This window comes from Rana temporaria, chromosome 5 (genome assembly GCF_905171775.1).
Source record: "Rana temporaria chromosome 5, aRanTem1.1, whole genome shotgun sequence".
In the NCBI taxonomy this organism is placed as follows: Eukaryota; Metazoa; Chordata; class Amphibia; order Anura; family Ranidae; genus Rana; species Rana temporaria.
Window position 1 is genome coordinate 81824223 of NC_053493.1, and position 19888 is coordinate 81844110.

The following is a 19888-nucleotide window of genomic DNA, read 5'->3' on the forward strand; positions in this document are numbered from 1 at the left end:
TCTCTGTACTTTTATTAATAGGCCCAAATCATTTCATAGACAACTAAAAGCATAAAGCAGCAACAGACCTTTACATTTTCTGTGCCTAGCTATTATCATTTATTTACTTGATTTCTCATTTTTTTTTAATTCTGTTTCTTATATGCATCCTCTGCATACATCAACATGGTTGTATTTGTCCTTTCAGTGTTCATAGACAAATGCATATATACACGTTGTACAGCTAAACATATCCAAACCACTATTACAATTATGGATGGAGGCTGGTAGACTGAATAAACCCTTGGGTGAATTTGATCCTCAATATAAAATTATTAAAAATTTCAACAGTGTAAAGCCCCATACACACTATCAGTTTTCCTGCAGGTTTTTCTCTTCAGGTTTACCAAAACCTTGTAGTGCAAGGGCCTGCCTGATTGCATACACATTGAAACTCTGAGGTCGCGTACACACGGTCGTTCCAAACCGATGAGAATGGTCCGACGGGCCATTTCCATCGGTTCACCGCTGAAGTGGCTTCATGGTCTGATGTGCGTACACACCATCGTTCCAAAAAAACGATCGGGTCAGAACGCGGTGACGTCAAACACACGACGTGCTGAATAAAACGAAGTTCAATGCTTCCAAGCATGCGTCGACTTGATTATGAGCATGCGCGGGTTTTGAACCGATGCTTTTCTGTACTAACCATTGGTTTGGACCGATCGGTCAGCGGTCCATCGGTTCGATTTTGAAGCATGTTTTAAAATTTTGGACCGAAGGAAAACAGACCGATGGGCTATACACACCGTCGGTTTGGACCGATGAAACTGAACCTCGGTCCATTCTCATCGGTTTGGAACGACCGTGTGTACGCGGCCTGAAGGTTTGACCTCATATTAGATGGTTTTGGTAAACCTGAAGAGAAAAACCTGCAGGAAAACTGATAGTGTGTATGGGGCTTAAGAGTTTCAATTTGTATGCAATCAGGCAGGCCCTTGCACTACATGGTTTTGGTAAACCTGAAGAGAAAAACCTGCAGCAAAACTGTGTATGGGGCTTAAGAAATCCCATTAAAGCCGCTCTGGTAGTTATGACTGATGGGGCATTAGGTAGACAGATTTTACTGCCTGGATCTCAGCTTGATACAGGGAACCAGCAGGACAATATAGCTCAACAATGTCCAATATATCAGCTTTGGGTGGATGGGTCTTTAAATAATAAAGGCCAGTTGTGATCAGAAATATGGTGAGTAACTGCCATCAGCAAGGGAAGGGCCTGGTTGGAATTAAAAATTTGATATTTTCTTCAACCATGTTGATGAAATAGATATGAACAGAGATAACAGAAAACTTTTATTATTGCCTACAAGCATTATAGGGTATATCACCTAATGTATGTATAAATGTTAGGGTGAAGGGAGGCTTCTCTGGGGGTCTAGTCATTCATTACCAGATGATCAGATCCTTGCATGTCCTGCCAGCTTTATTAAAAGCTGGAATATGACCAGTTACCATGAAACTTGCGTATCAATATTTATTGTATTAATATTAAAGCTCAACTCTTGCCAAAACATTTTAAAATGTATTTTAGATAAAATGAAGAAGCGTTAGAATAAGACCCTTCGTTACTGTATCCAGCAGATTTTGGCTCAAGTTGGGCTTTAAAGAGACACTATCACTTGTGCATATGGGACAAAGCAACAGTGTCTTTGGCAAGGCCCCTCCCAACCCCATTTGCTTGCTTTCACTTGGCTACACTTTCTCGCAGTTTCTAGTTTTTCCGCAGCTGGTCAGAATACCTCCTAGTATGGAGGAGAATGTTACCTGCTCTCCTGTAATAATGACTGGGCCTAGCAGCCTACTGCTAGGTCCGGGAACTGTCACATGACCAGGGAAGTGACAAAATTGTTCCTCCAGGTCACCAACACAGCCAATGAAGAAAAAGGTGCATAAAAGCAGCGCAAGCAAGGTTATTTTAAGGGTTTGAAGATGTTCTTTTCAAAGACACTGCATAGACAAGATGAAAGTGTCTCTTTAAAAAAAAAACAACAGCATTTGCACATTGTCGCAACAGTCTCAGCATGTCATAGCTCCTTGAAAAAAATGACAATTGCAGATAAGCCTTATCTACCTATCCTTATAAGAAAGTGCATTATACAAATACGTTTATATTATTAATGGACTGTTGCACAGTTTTTTTGCATCTGACATATGATAATAGGCTTCATCTGTCAGTGTGCACATCCAGCTTTAATTTTGTCTGTTAAACAGCTTCGATTTACTGACAATCCATGCAGATTTTATAGGACAGTTAATCATGCACATGCTCAACAGTATTAATAGCGTCTGTTAAGTAGACAATGTTGAGGACATGAGTCTGCAAATAAATGGAATCCAGCATCTCTGTATGGACTGGCAATAATTAGATCAAGCATGGGCGCCACATCTTGGAAATCAATTCATTAATGAGCATAACCTACATAGGAAAATGGAGTCTTGATGTATCATGGTGAATTCTGCCCTCTTGATATGCAGCATGGCCTTTACATGTCATACCTCTCAGCTCTTACCATGGATGGATAGCAAACAGTATTTATATTAGTATGCCTGTAAAATACTGCTTGGTGGTGCAATCATTTCCAATAAGCCATTTATTGTGCCTGTGTGTTTATTGAGCAGTTATATTCCTTATCCTGTAATTTAAGCACTGATTTAGTCATATCATGACCCTACTGTATTATTATTTTTTAAATACTATGTCTGTGAAGAACTTACATTGTTAATGGGGGTCTCCATTTCTTTAAAAGAAGACCTGAACTCTGGAAGATGTGCCTAAATAAGGCAAGCAGAGGGCATAGAACTAAGAAAAGACACCTAGGAATGTGTAGGCCACCACCCTGATGCCAGGGTTTCACTAGCTAATGACCCAAAGATCTGGAAAACCAACACCAAGAACAGCCAGTGAAGGTTAAAAAGTCTTTAAATGTGGTATTCAAGGTTCAGCTTTGGAAAAAAAACAAAAAACACATGTCATACTTACCTCCTTTTCTCCTCAGGTCCCCTGCGGGCACTCCTGGTGCCTCCCCCTTGACCAGTGCCCCCAATAGAAAGCTGAACTGGTGCGTGCTCATTCCTAAACCCTGCTCTCCATAAGACACATAGAGCAGAAAACTGGCCGCCCCCCACCGCTCTCTCCTCATTGGCTCATTGACTGTGATTGAAACCAATGGGAGTCAATGGCTCCCACTGCTGTCTCAGTCAATGAGGAGAGGCAGTCCTGGGACAGCAGTGGCTCTTGTATACATCACTGGATCAAGAGGGGGCTCAGGTGAGTATTAGGAGGGATGTGGGGGGAGCTGCACCCAGAAGGTTTTTTACCTTCGTGCATAGAATGCATAAAAGTAAAAAAGCCTTCAGCCTTTACAACCATTTTAATCCTGCCTACTATTTTCAATGTCTGCGTTTCTCTAGATAGTTAAGCCAGGTTGATGGCTCTGAAGCCTACAACTTTAAAGTTGTCGCAAACAAAAAAAAAAATCCGTACAGTGCTTTTTAATGCATTTTGTTGTGCTGCAGTGTGGATGTGCAGGGACTTATTGTAGTTGTGCACTGGGGTATCATTCAAAATAATTAGCACCGTAGTGCACTGCACAAATTGCCATGCATTACTGTGCGTTGTGGAAAGACGTGGTAAAATGCACCTTACTGAAACATAGGTGTGAAGCCAGCCTAAATGCTTTAGATTGAACATTCCTTCTGACAAGCAGCTTATGGTTACTAAGGTAGCAAATGCATCTATTTTAAACAACTGAATTGGAAGAAAGGTAGAGAAATGTGAGAGGAAGGTGGCTGAGGCTAAATGCATCAACAATGGCAAAAAAAATACACATACATATATATGTGTATGTGTATATATATATATATATATATATATATATATATATATATATATATATATATATATATATATATATATATATATATACACATATATATATATATACACACACACATATATATATATATATATATATATATATATATATATATTAAAAAAAACAAATTCCCAGCTGCCAAATGACTAGCCTGTTACATAATATTCATCCTAAAGTTCTGAACGTAGATGCGGATGTAAGTAACCAGGCTAGTTCTATTATTGTGCATACACATCCGTACTGTGCTCTGCTACATGTAGCCCAACCATTTTTCCACAACATAATTAAAATAGATTTTTTTTTCCAGAGTTCCTGTTGTACATGAGTCCAGACATGCATGGCAGGTCAATGTTTAACCTGTTCACCGCTGCCAATGGGATAACAATTTTGAAGTCAAAACTAAAGGGTGGTTATCTGTGAGAAAATGTCTATAAGAGCAGCAAGTAATGTGACGTCTGTCCATCACTGAACTGCTGTGTCACTCCAGTCACAATTTTCTCTGCATTGTGGATGGCAGATGGATGCATGACAAACGCTTCTTTTTCCTTTTCCCTAGAAAAGTAACAATGGGCTTTTGGTCACTGAGAGTTTTTCTTGACTATCTCTCTGCAATTATGAGTGCTTTATACTTCAGTAGGTGTATGTTATCTCTCTGATTGTCACCCAAGCTACAAACAGCTACCTCTTCTCTGTATAAATTATAGGCCCCTTGCACATGGATGCCTAAAAACACAATTTGTTTAGGCATTCAGGCTTTTTTCTTTACTGATCTCAATGCAGCAAATTGTTTTTAATGGGCTAAAAAAAAAAAAAAAATGTTGCATTGCTGGACTATATTTTATGTGCACAAATATGCGCATGCAACACATTCCAAGAAAAGCTAAAAATATTTAGCAAATTGTGCATATATGTGTGAAAACCCACAAATATGCGCATTTAAAGCGGAGTTCCAACCACAATTACCATTTTTAAAATGTATGTCCTTTCATCATGCGTTTTTATAATATAAATCCGGTCACTTACTATTTTACAATCGGCTGCCGATCTGCATAGATATTCAAAAAAAATAGTATATAAAACTATGTCTACACCGTTGTCATTTTGCTTGTGGGCATTGTGAAACCTACAAGCACTTACTTCCTGGAAGTGAGGTGGGGTTCACCGCTCCAGGGAAATCCCAAGTGCAATTGTGGATAAGTCCAGGTGGATGTGGGTGCTCATAAAAGATAGATGAAGGATGGATGGCCGCACTCCAAAAACCATACAGGTTGTCTTTTATTAAATGAACAGCAGATACATCACCAGATCAAAACAACAGGAACAGCCGACGTTTCGCACAAAATCAGTGCTTATTCATGAATGTGGATGTGGGTGCTGGCAATGCACTAGGCAATGGAAAGTGGCAAAGGACTGATGGACGGCCGCACACCAAAGAACTCTTGAGTTGTCTTTATTGATGGAACATGAGCAAACACCGCAAATACACAGCAGAAATCAAAAACAGCCGACGCATTTCACACTTAGTGCTTATTTGTGGCCTAAGTACAACTAAAACACACACAAAATACATATTATTTATTTTGTGTGTGTTTTAGTTGTACTTAGGCCATGAATAAGCACTAACTAAGTGTGAAACGCGTCGGCTGTTTTGATTTCTGCTGTGTATTTGCAGTGTTTGCTCATATTCCTTCAATAAAGACAACTCAAGAGTTCTTTGGTGTGCGGCCGTCCATCCGTCATTTGCTACTTTCCATTACTTCCTGGAGGTCTTGGATGGGGAGTGATAATTGGATAGCGCACTACATCCTGGGAAATGATGACACACATTTCCCAGGAGCATTAGAGGGAGATGATGTCAGAATCCTAGGTGATTTCAAAGGCAGATTTCGTGGGACCGCATAGCAACAGGCATTTCCAGATGAGTAAAACATTTTTTTTTTATTTATTTTTTTTACTTTTTTAGGTCTAATGAGCACAATAATGAAAAAAAAAATTTGGGATGGAAACTCCACTTTAACTTACTTCCTGTGCTCGCATTTTTTTGCAGGAGTTTTCTGTCAGGAATCAAATTTGCATGCATTAGTACCGCGTGCAAGTACCCTTATATTACTATTCTATATATGTACTGTATATTACTGTACTGGTCACTAATGGTCAAGCAGTATGTAAGAAAAGCTTTTCAATCCATGTGTATTATAATGTAATTACAAAAGTCTCCGCAATAGAGAAATTAGGGAGGTTTTGCTTTCTGTAGTTTCCTCTTGATTTGATAAATCTAGATGTGAAATTAATCAGAGCGACGTGTAGGTGGCAGATATTTGTACAATGCTTCTGCTGGATTAGCTGCTTTTTAAAAGCTTTCCTGCAGTCCTGCATGTCACCCCCACCTGTCATGTACATTGAAATGAAGCAGGCCCTGTGTGTGCTCACAGCCCAGGTGCCTACGCTTAATGTGCCTGTAAATATGCTGCTTATTAAATTGCTGTTTAATACATGTATTTACATTCTGATAGGTTCATTTTTCTACATCCTGATTGCTGCTAAAAGTCCCTTCATCCCCCTCTGTCAATGTGGAAATTACTGCAAAAGCTGAAAAGTCTGTAGTAATATATTTTTACTAATCATATGTATTAATTTCTATCCGCCATATTGTAATACATAAGTAGTCAGTCTCCTACAGAGCAATGCTTATTATAGTAATTCCTGTACTGTATTCAGGGGTTGTAATAATAGCCACAGCTGCCTGCACAGCCCAGGAAGCCATAAGCGTGGGGAAATGGCTGTGCTTCCGGCTCTTCTTCTGTGGTGAATGTATCTGCCCAAGGTTTATGTGAACAGGAGCAAGGAAAACGAAAGCTGTTTCTGACTGCGAGCAATGAAATTCATGGTATTGTTTTCCCCCCTACACTGCTGCTACAAAAACGCTCACTAAATTCTGATTGGCATACCTGGGAACTTGCCGGATCTCTCCCGGCAATGCTGGCTTTTCAGTCAAGATACCAGTTTGGTCATATCTCTGGCCTATTTGTAAACATTGCTCGCTGTGTGAAGATGTGGGTAGGGTGCAGTGTGGTGCGCCAGCGGCAGAGTATACACCGAGGCCAGGGTGAATGGAAATAGTGTATTAAGAAAGTCCCAAAATGCACAATTAAGCCCAGTGGGTAGACACAGCCGACTGGAGCCACTACCACACCGTACTAGAGGAATGTTATCTTGCAATGATGCCAACAGCTTTTGCAGCGAGGAGCGAGAATGCAGCCTAGCCGGTCCACACCTTAATGGAAGGTTTCATCCAGGGGCGGACTGACAACTCATGGGGCCCCCGGGCAATAGAAGATTATGGGGCCCCTGGGCTTACAGATGGTCATCACGCCAGGAGGCAGTGCAGAGGCGGGGCAGCTAAAATCTCGGGATTTTCACATCAAAAGCATGTCGGTTTCAGACATATCAGGGACAGGTGTAAAAAAAAAAAACACAGATTTTTACATACTATCCCTGGTTTTACTGAGCCTGGCAACCCCGATGGGACCCCCTAGTGGCATGGTCAGTCCGCCACTGGTTTCATCAGAGGTGAAAGCATAGTTCCTGCACTTTCCCTATTCCTCTGGAACTTCTCTCTGCTGCTATGCACTGTCCCTGACAGACAGGGAACTTGTCCCTAACCTAACCAATCACACACAGCATGCCAATTTAGGGAGCCAGGGCCCTAAATAGGCTCTGTCCTCACCCAAGGTGGCCACATAGGTCATGAGGGGCACCAGACAGCTGTTCCCCTGGTGATCACAGAAATCATAGAGGAACCAAGATCCTCACGATTTCTATCCCCTTTTGCAATGGCGCTTTGATCAAGTGCCACCTACAGTGGGGAGTACAGACAGCTCCTGCCCACAAAGAGAAGGGAGGGGTGCCGTGCACAAGCGCTGGCAGAGGTTGGCAGAGATTGTTTGTAAAGATTGCATATTGTGTGGAGAGGAGGGAGGGAAGGAGTGCTGTCTGTAGAGGCTGTTGAGGCTTGTTTGTAAATATTCATAATTGTGGAGGGCTAAAGCTGGGTACACAATATAATAAAATCGGTGAGCGATCATGCTATTTTCCTCAATGTTTCACAGTCGAACCCGCGGATGGTACTAATTGTACAAAAATTCTCAAACGACAAGGGCTTTTTTTATCTGACGTAGAAACGTTGTAGCATAGATTATTATTTTTTATGGTTTCTGATCATATCTTTCATATATGATTTTTCTTGTATGAAAAAAGTACACATTAAATGGAAATCGTTAGTTCTGTTCACGTACGAAAGAAAATTGTGGAGTTTGCCTCTTCAGAAATTTTCATTTGGAAAGTCTGAATCGGAAGTCAAAAGTTATCTACACACACAAACTATGGCAGGAGGTGCGCTGGCTGTATAGTGGCGCGATTTTTAGCGCTGCTATACGTCATATTTACCGCAATATTCGGCTTTAACCCTTGCTAGCGACCGAAAATACCACCCGCGACCGTATTACTGCAGTTTCCCATTGATTTAAATGGGAAGGAGCTATGTAGGAGCGGTAAACACACCGCTCCAAAGATGCGGATAGCAGGACGTTTGGAGCGGTCCTGCTAGCGCACCGCTTCAGTGTGAAAGCCTTCGGGCTTTCACACTGAAGATTGGAGGGCATGATTTTTTCAGGCGGTATAGCAGCACTATTTTTAGAGCTAAACCGCCTGAAAAACGTGTCGGTGTGAAATGGGCCTAAATGAAAATCAAATGATTGTTCCTTGTACAGAATTTGACTTCTGCTTTTCTTATAGTGTGTACCCAGCTTCAGACTCATTCACACCATATGCAGTGAACTGTGCAGGTCACTGAAAGGGCGCATAGAAAACAATGTTTTTATGCGCCACTTTCACACTAGTTAAAATGCAAACTTTCTGCGATATAACACAACACAAAAACACATGTAAACACAGCATAAATAAAAAGTGAGGGTATACGAAACAAATTGTTGTTAGTTGTTAGCCCCTTCCAGTGCACAAAAGAATGCAACATAACTCAATGCGATGCACATTAAAATGCATGTTGAATGCACATCAATGCACATGCATTTTAGATTTGGGGGATGTGCTGCTGCCAGTGCCAAGACTGTTCCTGGCTGGAGCATCAACAAGTCTATAAAAAAAATCAAAGGGAAGGGGGTAATAGAATGCATCCAGTATTCTAGGACTGCATGAGCCTCAAGTGATAAGCCTCAAAAACATCAATGTTTATTTTACTAGAACTCATAGCTATGTGCAGGGTTCACAAGTGTATTTTGCTGGTATGGAGTCTTTTTTTTACTATTTTCAATTATTGCCAGTTTAATGATTATGGACAAAATGATTATTCTGCTTTATGCCTGACCTGCATCAAAGCGATCATTGCATGTACTAGTAATGATAATGTATCATATAGGACCAATCAGATTTCAGTTTACTGCAGCCAAGCTGAATTCTGATTCATTGCTGTAGATTGCTGCAATTTGCATTTTTATAATTATTTTTCGGCTTACTAAATGACTACATTTTAGAGTAAAAAAAATAAGAAATTGTCCTTTTTCGGCTTTAGGTATACTTATTAGTTCTCAAACATGGGCACACATTAATTAAATCTCATCACTGCACACATATAGCAACCATGCTCTGTTAATCAGATTTGTCAAGCTTTTTATTGTAATAAATGCACAGGCACCACAGCATTCTTACAAAAGCTCAGCAAGGAAGCTGAACCATTAGAATGTGTTATATATGAATAATCAGACAGTGTGGCCTAATAAACATGTTGCTATTTCCTGAGAGAATGAGAGGTATGATTGTTCTCAGCTGACAATGAAATGACGGAGTAAGTTACATGCTACAATGTTCATGAATCATTTCGTTTCTGATATAGTAGTGATTCCACCATGCTGCTCTATAAGAATGTATTTACAAAATCAAAATCTATACATCATCAAGCATACAAAAACTAATGTTTAACATTAGAGACAGCTCTGCAGCTTATCTTCTGAGGCCTCGTACACACGACCGAGTTTCTCTGCAAAAACCAGCAAGAGACTTGCTGGGAGATATTTTTTTGCCCAGGAAACCGGTCGTGTGTACATTTTCATCGAGGAAACTGTCGAGAAACTCGACGAGCCAAAAAGAGAGCATGTTCTCTATTTCCTTGACGGGAATGGAGAAAATTGGCTTGTCGAGTTCTTCGACAGCCTAACAAGGAACTCGACGAGCAAAACGATGTGTTTCGCCCGTCGAGTTCCTCGGCCGTGTGTACGAGGCTTGAGATGACACCAGTTTGCCAGATGGGTCACGGAAGAGGAATAAGACATCCTAGGCCTGATGTCAACGTTTATGATGGACCTTTTCCCACTCAGTATTTACAAAGGTTCCAAAGTGGTTGCTTATATGATGCTGCCTGGTTCTCTTTCCCAAAGAAACAGTGCTAACATTGAGCCTGTATAAACTCTTGAGAGAAACAGCAGACAAGCAAGGTAATTATAGATGATATTGCCAGTACATATTGGCAAACAATATGATGAGAGGCAAGAATGAAGGAAGGGATCCTCACTATGTCCTCTTTAATCCTGGCCTGTAGCAGCTAAATAGATTGCTTAGGCTGTAATTCCACTCATAGATGGGTTTATTTCCTGCTATTTTTAGTAAATAATAAAAATATGTACCAAACCACGTCTCCTTTAAAATGTACCGGTATCTAAATCCTCTAGTTTTTATTCATTCACACAGACACAGAGGGCCATACACCATGTAGAAGGAAAATATTTCTGCACCCAGGAGTCATAGGTGTTTGCATACAGCCACAGCTCACAGATGCCATTGACAGGCTGACAGAAGTGAAATCTGTAAGAATGTAACTGAACATGAGCAGTTGCATGTGTACAAGGATGGATGAGCGGCCCAGAACACTGACAGTTTGCACCTGTGATTGCAACCCCTGTGGTTTTTGGGAAGATAAATACACTTCTTGATGGTGTACAGCCCTTTGCAACTGTGTGAACGAGGTCTATGGGTCTTAAAAGAAATGTATTGTACCACTTCTTGAAGGTGAATGTAGAAAGACAGCTGGATTTCTCATGTACTCCTCCAGACAGTTTCGGAAGGGGTAGGAAGGTCTGAGCAGGGATTTTACACAATTTTCCTAAGCTTCTGCAGACAAAGTAGTGAACTGTCAATCTTATGGGCTGTGGACAGTTAGGCTGGCTATAGAGCATGCAAAAAAAAATTCCTGCAGCCACGGGAATCCCTCCACCTGAGATATTGTCTTCTCCCGGCGGAGGGACGGGAGTGGGCAGAGAAGCCGTCCCGGCCGGGAGAAGACATTGATTATCGTATGGCCTATAGCAAACGCTTGCCATAATCAGAAGCAGATCCAACAGGCTGGTTGTACCTTAGTTGATTGATCGATCAACTTGGTACATTCAGCCTGCCCATTAATTGTTTAAACCTTGGACAGTTCAACAGGATTTCAACTGTTTATGGCCAGCCTTAGACAGGGCTATTCACCAATAGGGCTATAAAAAGTGTCAGCATCTGAGCAGTTACAGCAGAATAAAGGGCGACAACATTACAGTTATTTAACTGTAGAAGAACGAATGTTGACATTCTATCAAAGGAAGGGCCTATCCAACTGGCAAGATTAATGGGTACTTACAAAATGTTCCAGTGGGACTCACATCGTCACATATGCAATTTTATAATTTGACCATAGTTTGACCATAGTTTTACATAAAAATAAATTTCAGTGACACATTAGGGAAGTCATTTATAGCCAGATTAAATTACAAATCAAAGCTTCTGATTGTCAGAAGTGCTTCTTTTCACAAGTTTTTCAACTTGTTGAGTAAATTCTGCAATTTATCACCAACTGTACTCTTCTCTACAGAACAGGGAAAAATCCTTTATTCGAAATTGTGTATCATTTCCTCAGCAGCCAGGCAAGACACAAATATCATAGGGGTGGCTCTGGAAAAAGGTTCAATTGAGGACTGCAGATTTTTGTCTATCATTCTGCCAGTCTCTATAGCAACCTTAGTCATATAAGTTGTTGTTGAGCCCTGAATTCAGCCTTTCTACACAAATATGTAATGAAGAGAAGAACATCTACCTTGGGCATACAGGAGTTGACATCCAGCCCAGTGGGTCTAGGCGTGCTTTCATCCTCTGTGCCCAAGATGGTCCCACAAATCATAAGGACACTATTTCAATCACATCTTCTGGTACTGCTAGTCAAAGCTGGATTTGATTTAGATCCTGCACACAGGAGATACCTTATGTGCTGAGTAACCCTGGACTTTTTCCTTTCTCTCCGCTGACAATGAAAAGATAAGCCACCACATTTCAAAGCAGCAGATGCTACTGATTATCAAGCCTTTGTTACAACTAGTAAAACGAGCCAAGTTATAGCTTTGTTGATTGCTTTTGAACCTCCTGTTTACATTTTAGTACAAAGTGGAGATAAATATATTTCCTTCCACAGATTCCAGACTAGATAATGAAAGCAAGAGTTTATATTTGGAAAAGAAGCAAACATTTTCCAAGCCAGCATCCCTTCTCTGAAATTGTGTATGGAGACACAATCTTACAAAATCGTTTTTCATTTATGTGAACATTAAAGTATGGGTATAGGCAAATCTTTTTAAGTTTTGGATAGAGTGTGGAATGGTTAATAAACCTGTCAATATATTTTGTGCTGTGTTTCATTAAGCAGGTTCTTCTTCACTTTCTTTCCCAGAAATGCAAGAAGTAAGAGGAAATCTATACAAAGTGAAGAAAACTCTCCTCTTACATTTGTTACTGGCACTGGAGACCCCATTGGAAGATTTACCCTCACTTCTCCTTCTAGTGACAACTCTAATATTTTGGCTTTCTCATAATTGTTGTCTCTGTGTTATTGCTCATGGAGACAAATACAGATGGTGAAACTATCCAGCGGAAACACAGGGCCAGATTCACAGAAGAGATACGACGGCGTATCTCCTGATACGCCGTTGTATCTCTGAGATACGCTTGTCGTATCTATGCGGCTGATTCATAGAATCAGTTCCGCATAGATAGCCCTAAGATCCGACAGGTGTAATTGACTTACACCGTCGGACCTTATGATGCAATTCTAGGCCGGCCGCTAGGTGGCGATTCCATAGCGGTCGGCGTAGAATATGCAAATGACTAGTTACGGCGATTCACGAACGTACGCTTTACCCTTCATTCTAACGTCATTCTAACGTCATTCTAACTACTAACGTAGTTTCCGTTGAGATACGCAGCGTAAAACTAAGGCTGCCCTCTAGGTGGACTAGCCAATGTTAAGTATGGCCGTCGTTCCTGCGTTGAAATTTGAAAAATCACATCGTTTGTGTATGTCGTCCGTGAATGGCGCTGGACGCCATTTACGTTAACGTCGAAACCAATGACATCCTTGCAACGTCATTTAGCGCAATGCACGTCGGGTAATTTTATGGACGAAGCATGCACAGTACGTTCGGCGGGGGAACGCGCCTAATTTAAATGGTGCCCGCCCCATTTGAATTAGGCGGGCTTGCGCCAAGCGGATTTACGTTACACCGCCGCAAGTTTACAGGTAAGTGCTTTGTGAATCAGGCACTTACGCTGTAAACTTGCGGCGGTGTAACGTAAATGGGATAAGTTACGCCGCCGCTGCGCAACGTAAATGTACCTGAATCTGGCCCACAGATAGCTAAAACTAAAAAAAAGTTTGGCTATACATACCCTTTAAAGGTAAAGTATCATTATATACTAAAAGGAAGTATAGTTAAACTTTTCAGCATCATGTAAAGCACCCCATATGTGGGCAAATTGGGCCACTAAAGACTTCCTTATCTTGGCTGTGGGTTGCTTGAAATAAAAACAGGTTTGCTATTCCATAATGCTTTCCAAATAAATATGGCAAATATGGTTGGTCAAGACAGGTGGCAAATACCCATACTCCAGGTTCCTTTCATTGCTGGTCACTTAATCACCTACCTTCTGCTGAAGAAAATGATCAGCCAACACAAACTCTGAACATCCCCTTTAACAAGACGAAACTAGAAGGTAATACTAAATCATAAACCAAAATTTAAATGCCCATGGCCAAAACATTGTCCTCCATATATTGTATAACAAATACATTTTTGGGGGTTTTAGGGTATTATTCTATATGGTCAAGTGACTGCACAGCTCAAATCCCTCACTAAGTTTGATGTGGCTGGTCATCCCCAATATTGACCCTCTCTATTACACAAAGGAGCGCCAGGACTTGGAAGTCTCAATACTGCATTAAAAAATGCTTTATATTGCAATTTGTTACACAATGTATGAAGGGCCAGGGGAGAAATAGGAAGGGAAGATTTAAATATTGGTTGATTTTACTTTAAGAGCCTAGGCTTTTCAGACATGTGGCAAGCACTCAAGGGAACCTAGATGATTTTTTTTATTAATCCAGTTAGCTAATATCCTAAACATAGCTTTGTGTGATATCTTAGTGAGTGTCCATTTCAATTCAGATATTTTGTTAAATTAGATCCATATTAGATCCAAGTAGAGCTGAATTAAAATAATCTCAAATAGGTAACTTTTAAGGTGTCTTTCCTATGACCAAAAATCTTAATGGTAACAAGAATCCTAACCTTGCATATAACTAATGTATAGTTCTTATACAACAACTGAATCATAATTTATTTAATTTCATACATATGACGCAAGGGATAGTCTTAATCTACACTACAGTTTGTTGCTCTTGATCATGCCTTCATCACATATCCAGGCTACATATGTTATCAAATATATAATGAGGTATTAGTCTGTATAAAAAAAAAAAAAACATGATACATAAATAGTTTATTTTTTTTTTAATTATAAAAAATAAAATAAAAATTGTGGTCAAAAAGAATGGCATACATTCGTTAAGATCTGCTTATGATGTAATTATGATGCAGCATAACCAGTGAGTTTTGCAAACTTTATGGAAGGGCTCAATGGAAGATTAGGTTTACTTACGTGCCTAGTGTGTCTTACAAGAAAGCCCTGGCAGGGGATTTTATTAGAACAAAGTATAGACATCAATGAACACAAGCAGTAGATACGTGAACCAATAGCATTGCAATTAAATACTGGACGTTTAAAGAAAAGAGACAGCAAATGTGGCATTAAGGTGCACAAACAGATATTTTACAAACTGGTAAATATGATTTTACATCTTTATATAAGAAAAGCATGCAATTAGAACTCACACATAGTGCGACAAAACCCAAAAACATGAAACAATTTTTCTATGTTTTGCTATGATTCGAAAAAATTAAAAGGCATTTCATAGCACATACATTTTTTAGTTCTGAGTGAGAGGTGCTTTTCAGTACCAAAAATGTATCCCTGAGGTGCCAAATAACACTCAAGTTTCCCCAAAACTTAATCCTTCCCCTACCTGATCACCTATCTGTTTCCCTATTAAGGAGAGCTCCCCTCACGAGAGGGGTTTATATATATATATGTATGTATGTATATGCTTATATATATATATATACATATACATATATATATATATATATATATATATATATATATATATATATATATCCACACACACATACAGTATCTCACAAACGCGAGTACACCCCTCACATTTTTGGAAATATTTTATTATATCTCTTCATGTGACAACACTAAAGAAATTACACTTTGCCACAATGTAAAGTAGTGAGTGTACAGCTTGTATAACAGTGTAAATTTTCTGTCCTCTTACAATAACTCAACACACAGTCATTAATGTCTAAACCGCTGGCAACAAAAGTGAGTACACCCCTAAGGAAAAATTTCCAAATTAGGGCCAATTGGCCATTTTCGCTCCCCGGTGTCATGTGACTCGTTAGTGTTTCTCAGGTGTGAATGGGGAGCAGGTGTGTTAAATTTTGTTGTATCGCTCATACTGGTCACTGGAAGTTCAACATGGCAACTCAAGGCAAAGAACTCTCTGAGGATCTGAAAAAAATTGTTGCTCTACATAAAAATGGCCTAGGCTATAAGAAGATTGCCAAGACCATGAAACTGAGCTGCAGCATGGTAGCCAAGACCATACAGCAGTTTAACAGGACAGGTTCCACTCAGAACAGGCCTCGCCATGGTCGACCAACAGGCCTCGCCATTGGTCGACTAAAGAGGTTGAGAGAACATGCTCATCGTCATATCCACAGGTTGTCTTTGGGAAATAGACGTATGAGTGCTGCCAGCATTGCTGCAGAGGTTGAAGGGGTGGGGGGTCAGCCTGTCAGTGCTCAGACAATACGCCACACACTGCATCAAATTGGTCCACATGGCTGTCGTCCCAGATGGAAGCCTCTTCTAAAGATGATGCACAAGAAAACCCACAAACAGTTTTCTGAAGACAAGCAGACTAAGGACATGGATTACTGGAACCATGTCTTGTGGTCTGATAAGACCAAGATAAACTGATTTGGTTCAGATGGTGTTAAGCGTGTGTGGCGGCAACCAGGTGAGGAGTACAGAGACGAGTGAGTCTTGCCTGCAGTCAAGCATGGTGGTGGAAGTGTCATGGTCTGGGGCTGCATGAATGCTGCCAGCACTGGGGAGCTACAGTTCATTGGGGGAACCATGAATGCCAACATGTACTGTGACATACAGAAGCACAGCATTATCCCGTCCCCTTCGGAGACCACAAACACACCTCCAAAATGATTACTGCCTTGCTAAAGAAGCTGAGGGTAAAGGTGATGAACTGGCCAAGATTGTCTCCAGACCTAAACCCTATTGAGCATCTGTGGGGCATCCTCAAACGGAAGGTGGAGGAGCGCAAAGTCTCTAACATCCACCAGCTCCGTGATGTGGTCATGTAGTACTGGAAGAGGACTCCAGTGGCAACCTGTGAAGCTCTGGGGAATTCCATGCCCAAGAGGAAAATGGAAAATAATGGTGGCCACACAAAATGTTGACACTTTGGCCCCAATTTGGACATTTTCACATAGGGGTGTAGTCACATTTTTTTTCAGCGGTTTAGATATTAACCCCCCAGGCGGTGTTCCCGAGTCTGACTCGGGGTTAAATTTCTGTGCTGCGATCGGTAACCCAGAGTCAGACTCGGGCTCACCTCGCTGAATCCACAGGCATGGTTTACTTACCTTGTCTCTGGATCCAGCGATGCCACTGCGCTGTGTGAGCGAGCGGGTGCTCGCTCGATTCACACAGTGCCTCTGTGTGCCGCCGATCTCCGTTCTCTGCGACGTTACGGCGCACAGGGGTGGAGAACGGCGCCAAATTTAAAAAGGTAAACAAACACATGACATACAGTATACTGTAATCTTATAGATTACAGTACTGTATGTAAAAAATACACACCCCCTTTGTCCCTGGTGGTCTGCCCAGTGTTCTGCATGTACTTTTATATAATAAAAACTGTTCTTTCTGCCTGCAAACTGTAGATTGTCCATAGCAACCAAAAGTGTCCGTTTACATCAAACATGGTTTTAGAGCAGCTAGAAAACAGTGATAATAAATTATAATCACTTGCAGAATTGAGCGATAGCGATTTGTGGGGAAATTCGTCATAAAAAAATAAAAGTAATGACAATTCTGCAACTGAGCAAATTTCAGTGATTTTGAGTTGATTACATTATTGAATAATTTGTATTATTATTTGTTATCATTATTTATAATTATTTATTATATTATAATTTATAATTTTGTGAGTTATTCCTAAGAATTACAGGCCTACAGTAAAAAACGCCAAATTTCCTTGCAAATAATGGTACCGCTTTCAGCACCTAAAATCTGAAAAAATCATATCGCTAGGGAGGTTAATGGCTGTGTATATATGAATAAAAGAGAATATACAAATACAGAAACAAATTAAAAACCACTATTACACAAATATAACTAAATATGACCAGCTATAAGTATAACTAAATATATTCTCATCTAGATACAATGCAAAAGTATTAATCTTCGTAGGTAAGAACATGGCAGACATGTTGACCTACCTCAATAGGACAGCAAATTGTGCAAAGTACAGTAGATAATAAAAAAACTATTAAAATTATAATTATTCACTTTATTAAAGAAAGAACAATGAGAGATAATGTTTTAATATATTACTAAAAGTTGCTACACTTTGCAAATTGTTTTAATCAAACTGAACTATAAAATTGGAAAACCTGGGATCTTGTAAGTGGTGTTTTTAACGCTTTTAGGTCAGTTAAGTATTTAAAAAGTAATCTTTCCTATTTAGTAATGAAAAATAGCATATCTGACAATTAAAATCCTCAAAGCATTTTACGTTTATAACGATAGCTTATAAAGCAATTCATACAGGGATTTTGAACGCTGAATTATACATTTCTACATAGGAACCAAAACAATGAATAAACATATTTAGTAGTAAAATGATACTTACTCAACATACTTGCTCCATGGTCCAAGATCAGACATAGCCATGAACACGCAGTTTGTGAGAATAGTGCACATTATAAATATACTGAACAAAGTGAAAATTATTAGTTAAGGAAATTAATTTGCCTAAATTAAAAAGTTATGACAGACATTAAATGTACCATTGAATGCTGTATTAAAAAATGCAGAAGATGAAAACACACTGTGCTAAAAATCATGAGAAGACACTTTCTGAAAGTGGACCTCTAGTTATACATCAACAATATGCAGTAAAGGGTAAGATAGGCAAGGTAAGTTTTAACAAATTCCCCTTTTCTGTATTTTAGAAATGATGGTGACTTCATATCAACTAGTTGACAATCAGTTGACTCCACCTCCTGTATGGTATGGTAAACTCCATCCTTATGTATATGCCTGCCACCATGGCAGCTCAAAGACCATTCAGCCTGTATGGATTGCACACTGGACAATTTGTACTGTAAATATTACACTTTTCAAAATACACTGAAGCCTTGTACACACTTTTCGACGAGGAAACTGTCGAGGATCTTGTCGAGCCAAAAAGAAAGCATGTCTTCTTTTTCCTCGACGGCAATGGGGAAATTTGGTTTGCCGAGATCCTCGACAGCCTAACAAGGAACTCGACGAGCAAAACGATGTGTTTCGCCCGTCGAGTTTCTCGGTCATGTGTACGAGGCTTAAGACCCCATTGCAGGTAAGAGGTAAGCATTTCCCCAGTTTACCTCCCTTAGTATACATATATCCTATCAAATACATCATGCATCGTACATTTTTGCCAAGTCACGGGATGAGAGGCTTCAAGGGAGCTGATGTGTATTTAGGCAACCTATTAAACACACACCAAAGAACAAAAAGGCTTACACATAAGCACCAGGATTTACATGTAGAAAAAAGGTGCTGATCCCTCTGAACAAAGATGGCGCTGACCTTCTAGATAGAAAAGCTGATTATTGCATAGTTAGTAGGAGTAGTGTGATCTCTTCTCTGGACGTCAAATCAACCTCCCTACCCCCACCCACTAAAGCTAAACAACCCAGATACTTACCTAAATCCATGGTCACATGACACATCAGGTCCTTAGGCCACGTACACACGGTCGTTCCAAACCAATGAGAATGGTCCGACGGGCCATTTCCATCGGTTCACCGCTGAAGTGGCCTGATGGTCTGATGTGCATACACACCATTGTTCCAAAAACCGGTCAGGTCAGAACGCGGTGACGCCAAACACACGTGCTGAATAAAATGAAGTTCAATGCTTCCAAGCATGTGTCGACTTGATTCTGAGCATGCGCAGGTTTTGAACCAATGCTTTTCTGTACTAACCATCGGTTTGGACCGATCGGTCAGTGGTCCATCGGTTTGATTTTGAAGCATGTTTTTAAATTTTGGACCGAAGGACAACAAACCGATGGGCTATACACACTGTCGGTTTGGACTGATGAAACTGAACATCAGTCCATTCTCATCGGTTTGGAACGACCACGTGTACGCGGCCTAAGTCTTCAATCTTCTTAAATTGGAA

General features: G+C 40.2%; 1 protein-coding gene across 6 annotated transcripts in view; it reads right to left on the bottom strand.

The window, feature by feature from the left end:
• The window catches only part of LOC120940114 (sodium channel protein type 5 subunit alpha-like), a 494846-nt gene that overhangs the window by 297801 nt on the left and 177157 nt on the right, over nucleotides 1-19888 (bottom strand). For 5 of the 6 annotated variants that reach the window (XM_040352761.1, XM_040352760.1, XM_040352759.1 and 2 more), the window contains exon 1: nucleotides 18348-18509. In XM_040352761.1, coding sequence (XP_040208695.1) covers nucleotides 18348-18418 — 71 coding nt within the window. In that variant the 5' untranslated portion in view covers nucleotides 18419-18509. Of the gene's footprint in view, nucleotides 1-18347; nucleotides 18510-19888 lie in introns of those variants that run through there. The other variant, XM_040352763.1, reaches the window with a different exon arrangement.